Source organism: Ochotona princeps, chromosome 17, assembly GCF_030435755.1.
Source record: "Ochotona princeps isolate mOchPri1 chromosome 17, mOchPri1.hap1, whole genome shotgun sequence".
Classification (NCBI taxonomy): Eukaryota; Metazoa; Chordata; class Mammalia; order Lagomorpha; family Ochotonidae; genus Ochotona; species Ochotona princeps.
The window spans coordinates 38584320-38599762 of NC_080848.1; the positions used below are offsets into that span (position 1 = coordinate 38584320).

Sequence of the window (15443 nt, forward strand, 5' to 3'; positions counted from 1 at the left end):
TCTGCGTTGTTAGGCTGTTAGTGTCGGGAAACTGAGGCAGGCATGAAACCCAGATGCTTTGATACGGCGCATGAGGCACCTTCATTGGTACTCCCAGTGCTGGCTCCATGAGTGGTTTTATTATTAGGATTAATTGATTTATTTGACATGCAGAGAGGAGGAGGGAGAGGCAGATTTGCCATTTGCTGGTTCACTTGCCACCTGGCTGTGATGGGTGGGGCTGGGCCAGGCTAATGCCAGGAATTCCATCTGGGTCTCACCCATGGGTGGCAAGGACCAGCTCCTTAGGCCCTCTTTTACTACCTTCCTGGAAGCATTAACAGAGTTGGATTGGAAGTGGGTTGTTCGGGAGGCAAGCAGTGGCTTAACCTGTGTGGCTTTAAAATGAAGTGGAATGGCCAGCACCGTGGTCAGCAGGTGGTGCCAGCATCCCACGTGGGTGCTGGTTTGTGTCCCAGCTGTTCCACTTTCTGTCTGGCTCCCTGTGTATGGCCTTGGAAAGCGGTAGAGGATGGCCCAAGGGTCCTGCCTTGGGATCAGCTACGCTGTGGCTCTTGCTACCATTTGGGGAGTGGACCAGCAGATGGAAGACCTTTTCTTTTTCTCTTCTCTGTAAATCTACCTTTCAAATAAATAAATCCTTAAAAACAAATAAATAAAGTGAAGTAGAATAGAAAGATGCTTAATGATGTTATTGATTTTGGTGCCCATCGTGGTAGCCTGGTGGCTAAAGTCCTCGCCTTGAATGCACCAGAATCCCATGCGGGCACCAGTTGGTGTCCTGGCTGCTCTACTTCCCATCCAGCTCCCTGCTTGTTGCCTGGGAGCGCAGTCAAGGACAGCCCAAAGCCTTGGGACCTTGCACCCGCGTGGGAGACCCAGAAGAAGCTCCTGGCTTCATATCAGCTCAGCTCCAGCTGTGGCAGGCCGCTTGGGGAGTGAATCAGTGGACGGAAGATCTTTATTTTTTTTGTGAATCTGCCTTTCCAGTAAAAAGTATGTTTTTTAAAAATGATAATAATAAAAACATTCCTGCAATATAAATTCCCCAAATTTGTTTCTTTAAGATTATCTTACCAGTTGTAGGTTTTGCATTTTTATACACATTTTTAGAATCAGTTTGTTTCTTTTTATAAAGATATGTTTTATTTTTATTTGAAAGGCAGAATTACATAGAAGAGATTGAGATCTTCCACCTACTGATTTATTCCTCAAATGGCCACAGTGGCCAGAGCTGAGCCAATCAAGAGGCAGGAACCAGGAGCCGAGCCATCCTCTGCTGCTTTCCCAGGGCGCTGGATGGGAAGTGGAGCTGCCAGGATTAGAACCAGCACCCAGCACGTTCAAGGCGAGGACTTAGCCGCTAGGCCACCGCGTCGGGCCCCTAGTCATGCTTTCGTTTCTCTTGCCACGCCGTGTTCTGTAGGACCTCTTCTACCGTGCTGAATCAAAGTGATGAGAGTTAGATCCCTGTATTTTCCCTGATCCTAAGGAGATACCATTCACTATAGATCCTTTTGTAAATGCGGACTGTTGGTGTAAGCCTTTCTTCTACACCTCGTTTGCAGAGGCTTTTTATGATGAATGAGACTCGGATTTTATCAAGGCCTTTTTCTCTATTGTGATGATCACGGTTTCTCTCCTCTATGCTGTTATTGTGACAAAGCACGCAGCTTTCAGATGTTGACCGACCCTTTGCTTCCTGGAATAAATCCTACTTGGTCTTGATGTGTATACATTTTCTATCCTGCTAGATTTGATTTGCTGTTATTTGAGGTTATTGTGTATCTGTACTCACAAGTGAGCTACATTTTGGTTCTTAGCATGTCTTTATTCTACCAGCATAAACCTCCCATTATGAAATTAATTGGGAAGATAGCTGTTTCTTGAAATAATTTATGCAAAATTTGTGTTTCTTGAGCCTTAAATAGAATTCATCAATGAAGCTGTCTAGAAATGGAGTTTTCTCTCTTGGGGTATTTTATTTTTAATTCAGTTTTGATTATTTGAGAAGCAGATAGAGACAGCACCATCCCCCATTGACTTATTTGCTCTCGCAACACCTGCGGTGGGTGACTCTGGGCCAGACCAAAGCTGGCAGCCAGGGACCTCATCCAGATCTCCCAAGTGAGCGGTGGGAACCCAGCTACTGGAATTGTATTACACTTGCAAGAACTACACAGAGAGAGTGAGTGTGAGAGAGAGAGAGAGAGAGAGAGAGAGAGAGAAATCTTCTATCATTGGTTCAACCCAAATGGCCACACCCACCAGAGCTGAGACAGGTCCAGAGCTGGAGGCCAGGATTTCTTCCAAGTCTCAAGCCAGGACTCGAACCCAGTGCCCATATCAGATGCCACTGCTGCAGGTGGAGAATCAGCTCCTTATGGCCCTGTGCTGGCGTGAAGTTTGTTTTGTTGATCTTTTCAAAAACCAGCTTTTGATTTCTTAGGGTCTTTCTTATGGTTCGTATGCTTTATAGATTTAACTGGTTTTTGCTCTTACCACCTTCTTTCTGTACAGTTGGGTTTGATTTTTATTTTTTTTTCCTGGCTTCTTATTAGAGTTTTAGTCTTTGGCATGGAACCTTCTTTCTTCCCTGGTGTAAGCATCGTAAGCTTTAATTTTCTGTTTAAACATTACTCTAGCTACATTCCCTGACTTTAGATGGACCTGGGCCTAAGCCTAGTGCTTGGTTTGAACCTGGCCAGGCCTTTGTCTAGGATAGCATGTACACACTCCCTTAGCTAAAAGGTGGGCCGTGTGGACGAGTCAGTTGAGATTCCAGCTGCCATTCCTTGGGCTCTCAGGGACCCCCCCCCCGCCCCCCCCCCCACACCTCCTTGGGCTTGACGGAGCTTGATGCCCTAAGACTGTGCTCACAGCCTAGTGTCAGCCTGCCCCTGGACGTGCGCTCACAGCCCAGTGTTGTTAACCTGCCCCTGGAGGTGCGCTCACAGCCCAGTGTCGTCAGCCTGCCCCTGGACGTGTGCTCACAGCCCAGTGTTGTTAACCTGCCCCTGGACATGTTGCTCACACCCCAATGTCGTCAGCCTGCCCCTGGAGGTGCGCTCACAGCCCAGTGTCGTCAGCCTGCCCCTGGAGGTGTGCTCAAAGCCCAGTGTTGTTAACCTGCCCCTGGACATGTTGCTCACACCCCAATGTCGTCAGCCTGCCACTGGACGTGTGCTCAAAGCCCAGTGTCGTCAGCCTGCCCCTGGACGTGTGCTCAAAGCCCAGTGTTGTCAGCCTGCCCCTGGATGTGTGCTCAAAGCCCAGTGTCGTCAGCCTGCCGCTGGACGTGTGCTCACACCCCAGTGTCAGCATGCCCCTGGATGTGTGCTCACACCCCAGTGTTGTCTCCTGCGGCTGGTTCAGGACCTTCTTGTGATTTGTGTCAAGCCATATCCCAAGTAGAGCAGGCGGGCCTCAAACTGGCGCCCACATAGGATTCCAGCGCTGCAGGAGAAGAAATAACCTACAGTGCCATGGTGCCAGTCCCTGTTTGTTTTTATCATGATTTGAGGCATCTCTCACAATATTTTTTTCTCTTTTTCAGGCCATAATGCAGCAGGGGGACACGTCCATCAAGCCCATCCTTCAGGTCATTGTGAGTATCTGTGGATATTTAATGGCAGTTTTTTAAAACTTATATGTGGTTATAAATTATGTTTGATGAAAGACTCACAAAATTGTCCATTTATGAAATTCTTCCCATTGTCACACACAAACACACAAATAGGCTAGGCTACTTTGTAATCCTCAAGAGAAAACTTTTGTAATACTACCTTAGCTGATGTTATCCCTTGATCGAATGGTGGGAGAAGGTGGTGTATAGATTGATCAATCGATTGATTGATTTAGAAAGGCAGAGTTCAGGGGGAGGGGTAAGATAGAGTGAAAAAGATGATCCATCCATTGGAAGATGGCCCCAAATGGCCACAATGGATAGAGCTGCTCAGGCTGAAGCCAGGAGCCTGCAGCTCCATCCAGGTCTCTTGTGGATGGCCAGGACCCAAGCACTTGAACCCATGCTCACAAGGGGATGTTGGTGTCACAGATGGTGCCGCAGTGTTGGTCCTGAGAGTCGAGGTTGAAGCCTTTGCCTCTTTGTCCTTTTCCATGATCCCCAGAGGACATTGGTGCCGTGTCTCATCAGAGTGGCCACCTGGTGTCCTTAGGGCTTATCTTGCGCAAGTGGGCCTTTTGGGTGACCCCCCCCCCGCCCGCCAAGAAATGTCCAGAATGAACTGGTCTGCTTAAAATCCTTGAGTGGACGCAACATTCATTGACTTAGGAAGTTTCATGGGTAGTTAGAAGCTGGACTGTAGGACCTGATGGTGTCCCCGCAGCTCCACACTGGCCCCAGTCCCCTGGGAGCTGCCTGTCCTCTCTCCCACGCTGGGCTCTGTACTGGCTCTGCCCCGTGTGAGCATGCCTGCACGTTACTTGTGTGTCTCTCCCTTTAACTCTGATGGAGTCATAAACTCCTTCAGGCAAGGTTTTTTTTCTGCGCAAACCCTCCCCCCCCCCCCCCCCCCGCCTTTTTAAGCATGTTTCCTACCAGGTGCCTTGTTACTTGTTTCTTTTGGTAATTGATTTTCAGCTACTCTTTTTTTTTTTTTAAAGATTTATTTTATTTTTATTACAAAGTCAGATATACTGAGAGGAGGAGAGATAGAGAGGAAGTGGAGCTGCCGGGATTAGAACCAGCGGCCATATGGGATCAAGGCGAGGACCTTAGCCACTAGGCCATGCTGCCAAGCCCTTTCAGCTACTCTTGAGTTAGGGGAGAGAGAACACGGGTTTTGGCAGATCATTTTACTCTGGTCCATAGTGGAGGGAGGGAGGGCGGGTAGTGGGAGAATCACCAAATCCAATTTGTTCTTGCTTGTACTTAGCTGTCAGGAGAACCGCCAGGCAGTTTGGTTTATATTGGACTAAGGGCAAACCATCTCCCCTGGGGCCACTGAGGTTTACTTATTCCCCGGGGACTGGGCAGGTAGCCTGGGTAATGCATCAAGCTTTCTCTCCTAGAACATCCGCCCTATTATGACGGGGAACAGCCCACCCCGTTATCGACTGCTCATGAGTGATGGATTGAACAGCCTGTCGTGTGAGTATGATCTATGGATGCAGGGACCTTGGAGCATTTGAATAGTAAAAGCGCATACAGCGCCTCAATGGCAGTAACTTGGGCCACTCCTCAAGTCCGCGTCTGCTTGGCTGTGCACCTCTTCAGACAGAACTGCGGTTGGCAGAGAGCACTCCAGCAGTGGACTGGAGGCGTGGAAAGCTGCCACTGGGCTTAAGTAATTTTCTCTAACTGGCACTGTATGTTTTCTTTGATTAATTTCCCTAAGGGCGATATTGACATTGAGTCAATGTGATGGGCTAGCTGTAGTACACTTGCCTTTTGGGGTGTTTTATTTCTGTGTTGAAAGCTTTCCAGAAGAGAAGGGAGAGTTTATAGAATATGTGCTTGCTGTTTCTAGTTGCAACATAAAGGATCTAGAAGAGAGGGTTTTTGTTTAGTCTTCGTCATGAAACCAATGGGAAAAATGTTTTTGTTCCCCTTAAGAAATGCATGCACTCCCCAAAACAAAACAAAACAAAACAAAGAAAAAGAAATGTATACATTTAGGAGTAGCCGCCGGTGTGCTTTTCACTGTACAGTCTAGTTAGCTTTAACTTCTGGAACATACTTAAGGCATCCTGTTTATTTGCTGGCACAGGTGTGGGACCACTTTAAGACAAATGTTTTGAAGGCTAAAGTGATCTTTGCTTTTTCAGCTTTCATGTTGGCCACACAGTTGAACCCTCTTGTTGAGGAAGAACGATTGTCTAGCAACTGTATTTGCCAGATTAACCGATTCCTTGTTAACACGCTGAAAGATGGAAGGTATGTGGCTTGTGTTTCTGTTTTTTTATTATGTTGTGAAATGGAGCCTAAGGTTCAATGAGCGAAATGCACTGGATAGCAGCATTTCCTGAGGAATTGTGAAAGGCAGTGGTCAGTTTTCAACTCTGCATTTATAATTCCTCGGTTTTAAATTGAGAAGCCTAACACGTGACACCCAGGGAAATGTGGGTATTTCTGAGCAGAAGACTGGGGCGGACGGAGGGCCTCTGCTCTGTTCTTGGGAAACCTCACTTTCCCATTACCCTCCTGATAAAGGTCACTTATTACAGCAGGAAGCGTACAGTTGTGTAACCCTGCCCCCCTCATTGGGTGATCTTGAACCTTTCATTGCAAAAACTGTATTCAGACTATGCTGATGAGATGCTGCCAGCTAGAGATACAGTGCTGAACAGACCTAGTAAGCCCATTGCTTTGTTGGCGAGTCAGTTTACATACCCTTTCTCAAGTTCTGATTTTTCCATTACAAGAGACTAGACTCCAGGGCAAATGTGATGAGCATTGCTTTGTTAGGAAAGGGGTTCAAACTGCATTGTTTTAGTATATTAGCAAATGTCTTTAAGAAAATATGTATTTGTTTTAAAGGTGGAAAAACAGGGGAGAGATGGTGCATCTGCTGGTTTACCCCCCAAATGGCCACAGTAATTGGAGTTGGACCAGGCCGAGATAGGAGGCTCCCCTTGAGCGTCTCACGTGGGTGACGGGGACCCCAACACTTGGGCCATCTTCCTGTGCTTTCCCATGTGTGATAGGAGTGCTGGATTGGAAATGGAGGGGCTGAGCTCTGAAACAGGATGCCTAACTTGCTGTGCTACACACTGGCCGCAGCTTTTCAGTTTGGGATGCCAGTGTCAGGAGCAGCACCTGCCACATCCAGCCCCACTGCAACGTAATAGAAAAAAAGAATACAACTACTGAGAAAGAACTCTAATCAATGCTTTGCTGTGTATCTTTCTCAACTTTTTCTGTGAACATAAACATATATATATATATTTAATAAGATTGGCTTTCTAATAAATTGGGCTTCATGTTATTCTCACTTTTAGTGGTCATTTTTACATGTCCCTAGAGTTAACCTCCATCTATCACTTAGTATGTGATTGTATGCCTTCTCATAATTTAATTAACATTTAAATTGTACATGGCATTTCACTGGTTTAAGATTTTTAGCAGTGTTTCGCTGAATATTGTCTATAGCTCTGCCTTTACATGTGTACTTGGTGGCTGTGAAATAACAAAGAAGGCTGAAAATCATCCACATCCTTTCAACTCAAAAGTAACCAGTATTGCCTTTAGTGGACATTGTTCCAGATCTTTCCGTGCATATTTATGAATGATTGGTAGGTAGATAGAAATAATTATTTTAATTTGAGGAATAGAGAAAGAGTTCCCCTTCACTTGTTCACTCCCCCGTGCCCTTTACGACCATTACTGGGCCAGGCCAAAGCAGGAGCCAGGAACTCACTCTTAAGTCTCCCACGTGGCCAGAGCCCCCCTCCCTGACCTGTAGCTTGCTGTGCCCCAGGATCTGCATAGGCACAATCCTGGAATCAGAAGTTGGGGATGGACTTCAAACATCGGAATGCCAGTATGTAATGCAGATGTCCCAGCTTAAACCTAGACCACTAGGCCAACACCTAGAAAGAGTTTTGATATTAGAATGACAGTGCACGTGCTGTTTCTGCTCCCTTCCTTCCTGAATTATCCAGTTCAGAAACAATTTAGTGGAGATTGAGCAAGGTGATGCCCCCCTACAGAAGTGATAGGCAGTGGTGATAACCCTGAACTCATCTCGTATGTCAGAACCCAAGAAAAGGGAGAAGGTTTGTGGGCTGCCCCAGGGGTTGGAGCGTGAGCAGTTGAGAGCATGTTTGAGGGTAGGGTGACTGCAACCATTCAGTTCATTGTCAGAGCCTGGGTAAGGTAAGGCCAGAGTCTTAAATGGCTGTTGGATCCCACAGATGAAGAGGACCTCTGCTGCTGGAGAGCTGAACAGACTGGGAAATGTTGGAGATGGGCGGGTGGGGGAGTGGGGACCCGGAATTGTAAGAGGCTGTGTGCTGGGAATGGTGGTTGCCCAGCAGGAGGTGCTGGAACCCAGGTGGACAATGGCCTGGGGCTCGGTGTGGGAACCCAAGCACCTGAGGAGGCTGTCCACACATGCAGTTGTGAGGGGCAGCAACTGGAGATCAGGTATATACAGTGGAGCTGATGTCATAAATGAATAAATAAATACATTGAGGTAATGGGAGCCAGCCAAAGGAGTGATTTGTGATGTTGGATTGTAAATGAAGGTATTAGAGGAACTCAGCATTTTCAGTATATAGACAGGTAGAAAAATAAGTAGTTATAAATGGTTTGTATGTGAATCCTATAATTTATGGAAAATATGGGGTTGGTGTGGTGGCTTAACATATTAATCCTCTACCTGCTACCACCAGATTCCATATGGGCACTGATTTGTATCCTGGCTGTTCCATTTCCCATCCACTCCCTGCTTGTAGCCTGGGAAAGCAGTGGCAGTGAAGATGGCCCAAGACCTTGGGACCCAGTACCTTCATGGGTGCAGGGAGCTGGATAGAAAATGGAGTAGCCACAGCATGAACCAGTGCCCACATGAGATGCTGGCACCGCAAGCAGATAATTACCTGTTGAGACCTCGTGCCAGCCCCTCCCCTCACCATGTTACATTTTAACTTCCGTGCTAAATGCCTTCCCCTAAACTTTTTTTTTTTTTTTAAGATTTATTCATTTCATTACAAAGTCAGACATACAGAGAGGAGGAGAGACAGGAAGATCTTCCATCCGATGATTCACTCCCCAAGTGAGCGCAACGGCTGGTGCTGTGCCAATCCAAAGCCGGGAACCAGGAACCTCTTCTGGGTCTCCCACACGGGTGCAGGGTCCCAAGACATTGGGCTGTTCTCGACTGCTTTCCCAGGCCACAAGCAGGGAGCTGGATGGATGGGAAATATAGCTGCCGGGACTAGAACCGGCGGCCATATGGGATCCCGGCATGTTCAACATGAGGACCTTAGCCACTAGGCCACGCCGCCGGCCCCTTCCCCTAAACTTTTAGTTCTATTTTCCATGAACTTCTAGATACCCTCATATTTGGGGTATTTCCTAGATCTACCGAAGAACTTTGGGGAAGCAACACCCCTGTAGCTGTGAGCGCACTTAGCTCCCATCCCTTGGTTTCACAATGGCATTCTACATATAAAACCAGAACTCCTTTGAGGCGTAACTTACTGCCAGGCTTGGAAATCACAAGATAAGCCTGGAATATCCTTCTTTTTTCCTCTTTAATTTTTACTATTTATTACTTATTTGGGAAAAGAAAAAGACATAGAACTCCCACCTGTTGGTTCCCTCTTCAGATGTTCACTCAGCTATTGCCAGGGTTGGGCCAGCCTGAAGCAGAGACCCACCACTGCCAGCCTGCACCAGCAGGAAGATGCCATGGGGGACAGTGCCAGGGCCTGTACCATGTACCTCACGCGGGGTAGGCGTGTGCCATGGGGTGTCCTCTGCCATCTCCCTCTTATAGGGTGCTTGTAGTTGCATTTATGCCTGTCCAGGAAGAACCAGGGCCACTTCCCCTGTCAATTCTTAACTTGTTCATACCTACGGTCACCTTTTAGCATAGAAGGCAACAGGTATAGGTTCCAGGAACTAGGATTGGCTGGCTATCTTTGGAGATCTATTATTTGGCCTGCCACAGATACTGAAATAAATGGGTGAAAGTTTGATGAGAAGCAAGTTCTTTATAATGCTAAAGTATCTCTCCAATAACATAGTTGCAACTATAAAAGGAAAGGGTGATTTCATGGGGGCAGAGAGAAAGAACTAGGGCAGACAGCCCTTTATTCTAATGATGAGCGTTAGCATTAGCAGGCATTGAAACAAGCACATTGTATGTGCAAATAAGGAGGACAAGGCATCACTTAGGTTACATTTTTGCCAAAGATCCTCGTTTGTATACAATCATGAGAAAGCCTCAGGCAAACTGAGGAATATTCTACAAAATAATCTGATTCTGGTCCTCAAAAATCTCAAATATGAAAGGAAAGGAAAGACTGAGAAATTATTCCAGATTGAAGGAGTCTAAAACCCTAGGATAACTGAATTTAGCAAGTGGTGCTCAATTGGATCTTTTTGCTTTAAGGCATCATTGAAGAAATTCATGAAATTTACTTGTGTTCCATGGATGAGATGGAGGAACATGGTATTGGACTAAGCTCCCTCACCATGAACATTATTATGTTTAGAGTAGAATTTGGCCTGAGATTACAGGGTGGGATATTGACAATATATACTATAAACGTCAGAGCTTTTTTTTTTTTTTTTTTTTTTTAAGATTTATTTATTTTATTGGGAAGGCAAATACACAGGAGGAGAGAGAGGAAGATCTTCTGTCCAATGATTCACTCCCCAAGTGGCCGCAACGGCTGGGGCTTAGCCAGTACAAAGCCACGAGCATCTCTCAGGTCTCCCACGAGGATGCAGGGTCCCTAGGCTTTGGGCCGTCCTCCACTGTTTTCCCAGGCCACAGGCAGGGAGCTGGATGCTGGGATTAGAACCGGTGCCCATATGGGATCCTGGTGCATGCAAGGTGAGGACCTCAGCTGCTAGGCTACCATGTGGGCCACCCTGCATTATTTTTAAGACTTTGTTTATTTATTTGAAAGGCAGAGCTATGGAGAAATGAAAAGTTTTTTGTTTTTTGTTTTTTTATAAAGATTTATTATTATTGGAAAGCCGGGTATACAGAGAGGAGGAGAGACATCCAATGCTCCACTCCCCAAGTGAGCCGCAACGGACCAGTGCGCACTGATCCGATGCCGGGACCAGGAACCTCCTTCAGGTCTCCTATGTGGGTGCAAGGTCCCAAAGCCTCGGGCCGTCCCCAACCTCTCCCAGGCCACAAGCAGGGAGCCGGATGTGAAGCGGAGCTGCCAGGACTAGAACCGGCGCCCACATTGGATCCCGGCGCGTCCAAGGCGAGGACCTCAGCCGCTAGGCCACGCCGCCGGGCCCTGTTTTTTGTTTTTAAACAATTACGGAGAGAGGTATCTCATTCACTAGTTCATTCCCTGGACAGCTGCAGTAGACAGGGCTCGGCAGGCCAAAGTCAGAGCCAGGAATTTCTTCCAGGTCTCTCACGTGGGGGACAGAGGACCAAGCACTTAGCCATCTGCTGCTTTCCCAGGTGTATTAACAGTGAGCTGGATCAGAAGTGGAGCATCTGGGACTTGAACCAGTGTCCCTATGGGATGCTGGCACTGCATGCCAGAGCACTGGCCCCCCAGAATTTTTTTCGAGAATGAAGTAAGTTCACACGTTCTCCCCTTCTGCCTCTCAAATAAATATAAAATATTCATCTTGTGATTATACAATGTTTAAAATGACAAACTGAAGCAACAAAACAACTGAATTTGACCAGAGAGATTTGCCCTTAATTAAGAGATTTATTTATTTGAAGAGGAGAGAGAGAGAGAGACCTTCCCTCTGCAGGTTCACTTCCTAAATTCCCACAACTGGAACTAGGCCAGGCCAAACCCAGGAGCTCTGTCCACGTCTCCCACATGTGGCCGGGGCCCAGGCACGTTGGCCAGGACCTGCCTCCTCCCGTGGTGTTCATTAGGGAGCTGGATCAGAAAGATGAAAGGGGCCAGGACTCCAAAAGGCATATCTGCCTAATAAAAATAAATAAATCTTTTTTTAAAAAAAAGATTGTGGAAAATGGAAATGAAGATTTAACTCTGGTTCAGTGCAGTTTTTTTTTTGAGATCTACCTGTAGTTCATAGTGCATGTTTTCTATGAACTTTTTAAAGATCCTATATATACAGTCTGAATTAAAATCCAAAGTTCACACCACAAAAAATGCATATTATGCCCAGCGAGGTAGCCTAGTGTCTAAAGTCAAGTTATTGTCCTTTAATCCAAGCCCACAGTTGGTTTTGCTGATTGCATTCCCGTAATATTTTTTGTGTCCTTGTTGTCTATATTCTCTAAATCTATATGGTGTAGTCTTTTAATATGCTATGATATTCATCTTGCTAATATTTTATTTAAGATGTAGATGTATGTTATAACAATTTTGAGTGTGCTTTCTCTTAGATTTTAATATTAAGGTAATACTAAATAATTGATAAGCCTTTCATTTTTCATACTCTCAGGAGTGATTTGGATAATTTTAGAAGTTAAATATCCATAATTAGATACCTGTCAGTTTTTACAGAGATTCTACATCCAGTTTTTAGGAACAGATTACTTTTAAGCTGGATTAAGTACCATGACCCTCAAGTGATAACCTAATCAACTGATTGTGAAAATCCAATATAAAGCCATGAGCCCATTTACACGATGAAATTGAGTTTAATACTGCCTAAGTTTTACTCCCATCCATCCAGGTCTCTTCGCCATCATCACTTCCCTAATTTGTGCTGCCTTCGCTCCTCCGCGTGTTGGCCTCCCTGCCTGCAGAAGGGAATTCCCTTGTCCTCATGCATGTGTCTTTAAAATGCGGGTGTGAGGGCCACATTCTCAAGCACACATTGAGCATCAACTGTGGGCCCCTTGGTGCATTAAACCCTGGAGAAAGGGGCCAGCACCATGGTTAAGCCGTTGACTGCAACACTCGCATCCTGTATGGGTTGCTCGTGTTCTGGCTGCTCCACTTCCATCCAGCTCCCTCCTGGTGTGCTTTGGAAAGCAGCAGAAGATGGTCCAAGAGCTTGGGCTCCTGCTGCCCCCATGGGAGACCTGGAAGAAGCTCCGAAGTCCTGTCTTTGGCCTGGCCCAGCCCGGGCTGTTGCAGCCATTTGGGAAGTGAATCAGTGGATGGAAGGTCTCTATCTCTCCCTCTCTAATTCTACCTTAGTTTGTCTACTTTTATTGAAAGTAAGGTGTTGTAGGAAAAGAAAGAACCCCCCCCCCAAAAAAAAAAAAACCACAAAGGTATATTAGGAGATTTATGTTAAAATAGTTGCTAAAGAATACATAAATAACAACCAAGAGACATGTCCTGAGAATCGATGGCTGCAGAATGAGTAGAACAAAGAACCATAAACCAGAGAGTAAAGAAGTGTCTCTGAATGAGATGTTTGGGTTGAGAACTGAAAAATCAGTATCAGGAACAGCGTGTCATAGCAGTGAAGACACCCCTTGGCATTGCTACATCCTGGATTCAAGTCTCGGCTCCACTTGCAGCCCTTGCTGCTTGTATACCTTGGGAGGCAGCTGGCAGGGGGTCCCTCCCACCCAGCTTGAGTTCCTGGCTTCTGGATTGGGCCTGGCCCAGTCCAGGTGTCATGCCACCAGATGGTAGATTTCTTTCTCTTTGTCCCTATCTGCCTTTCAAATAAATGAAGAATTTTCAAAAGTAAATAGCAAGTACTAGGTGAGGCGGGGCGAGAAAGGAGTGAGGTCTCAGAGGGTGGTGTGGCTGCAGCACCCAGATGAGCTGTGGAGATGCCCGCGTGGCAGGACCCACACAAGCAGGTGAGGCATGCTAGGAGTCTTCGTCTTTGGAAAGTTATTGATGAGTCAGGGAACAGAGTCCTTGAAAATAGGTAATAATTACAGTTTTTAAAATAGCCACTGTCATCTTTTTGTGACACATATTCTTGTGCTTAATGATCTAAATTCTCACCGTGTCAGGAGCTCCTTGCAGATAAGATATGCAGCATGGATGCTATATAATAATTAAGGAACTCAGTGGGAAACGAGCACCCTGTTACAATGGTCTCAATGATGCAGTGAAGGATTAAGGATCGTATTTATGAAGGAATTACTATCATGTATCTCGAGTTCCTGTGTGACAGGAAACTGTTGACAAAAGGGGAAGGGGAACGGTCGTGTCAAGATGATCATGGGCGGGGGAAGCTTTAAGTAGATTGTCCTCTGAATTTGTTTATCCTTACTTGTTTCTATGTGTTTGCCTTTGTAGGAGAGTGGTTATTTTGATGGAACTAGAAGTTCTGAAATCAGCAGATGAGGTTGGAGTAAAGATTGGCAACCCAGTGCCCTATAATGAAGGTAAACGGCTCTTCACCAGCTGCAGCACGCAGAGCTGCGATGCTGCCTTTCGGGTGGGCTGTGATTTGTGACGCACCAGAAAGCAGTGGTAATTTGGGCATCCTGGAGTTCAGTTAACCTGACTATTTTCTTCAATAATAAAGGTATAATTTTAAACATATAAAAGGGGAAAATATAAAAGAGAATGTAATGGACAAAGATCCACTTACAATAGGCTAAAAGATAGTATTGAGGAAATTACAGGATATTTGTAATATTGGTAAGAAATATATTTTTGGGCCCGGCACAGTGGCCTGTGGCTGAAGTTCTCACCTTGCATGTAGCAGGATCCCGTATGGGCACTGGTTTGTATCCCAGCTGCTCCACTTCCCATCCAGCTCGCTGCCTGTGGCCTGGGAAAACGGTAAAGGATCCCCCCACAAAGCCTAGGGACCCTGTACCGTGTGGGAGACCTGTAAGAAGCTCCAGGCTCCTGGCTCCTGGCTTCGGATCAGCTCAGCTCTGACCAATGCCATCATTTGGGGAGTGAACCAGCGGACAAAAGATCTTTCTGTCTCTCCTTTCTATAAATCTGCCTTACCAATTAAATAAATATATATATCTTTTTTTTTTTTAGATTTTTGTTTTTTTTGAAGATTTCTTTATTTGAGAGATTTTCCATTCTCTGTTTCACTCTCCAAACAACCGCAACAGCCAAAGCTGAGCTGATCTGAAGCCAGGGGCCAGGAGCTTCTTCTTAGTCTCCCATGCAGGTACGGGGTCCCAAGGACTCGAGCCATTCTGCACTGTTCACTAAGCCCTAAACGAGGAGCTGGATGGGAAGTGGAGCAACTAGGACGTGAACCAGTGCCAGTGTGGAATGCTAGCAGTTGCAGGCTCAAGATTAGCCTGATATACCACTGTGTCAGCCCTTATTTTCTTAAGATTTATCATACGCACTTTTTTTTTTTGAATTTTTAAGATTATAAAGCATCGGGGCCGGCATTGTGGTGCAGCCTGTTAGGGGGCCATACTCCCCTCATTTTCTACTCAAATAAATTCTAAATTTTTTTTTAAGATTTATTTATTTTTATTACAAAGTTAGATATACAGAGAGGTGAGACAGAGAGGAAGATCTTCCATCCCATGGTTCACTCCCCAAGCGGCCGCAACGGCCAGTGCTGTGCCAAACCGAAGCCGGGAACCTGGAACCTCTTCTGGGTCTCCCACGTGGGTGCAGGGTCCCAAAGCTTTGGGCCGTCCTCGACTGCTTTCCCAGGCCACAAGCAGGGAGCTGGATGGGAAGTGGAGCTGCCGGGATTAGAACCAGCGCTCATATGGGATCCCGGTGCGTTCAAGGTGAGGACTTTAGCCGCTAGGCCACGCTGCCGGGCCCTAAATGTGTTGTTAAAAGAGCATTAAAGCATCAAAATGATAAAGAGGAAGGGGTACATAAATGGATTGCAGTAATTCAGAATCAGCTTGGTAACACTGAGGTGGCCA

At 46.1% G+C, this 15443-nt stretch overlaps 1 protein-coding gene across 1 annotated transcript in view; it reads left to right on the forward strand.

The window, feature by feature from the left end:
• RPA1 (replication protein A1) overlaps positions 1 to 15443 on the forward strand; it is a 51125-nt gene that overhangs the window by 7214 nt on the left and 28468 nt on the right. Inside the window, exons 2-5 of the mRNA XM_058675265.1 lie at positions 3557 to 3607; positions 5035 to 5113; positions 5791 to 5899; positions 13873 to 13961. Of these exons, the coding sequence (XP_058531248.1) occupies positions 3557 to 3607; positions 5035 to 5113; positions 5791 to 5899; positions 13873 to 13961 (328 nt within the window). The remainder of the gene's footprint in view (positions 1 to 3556; positions 3608 to 5034; positions 5114 to 5790; positions 5900 to 13872; positions 13962 to 15443) is intronic.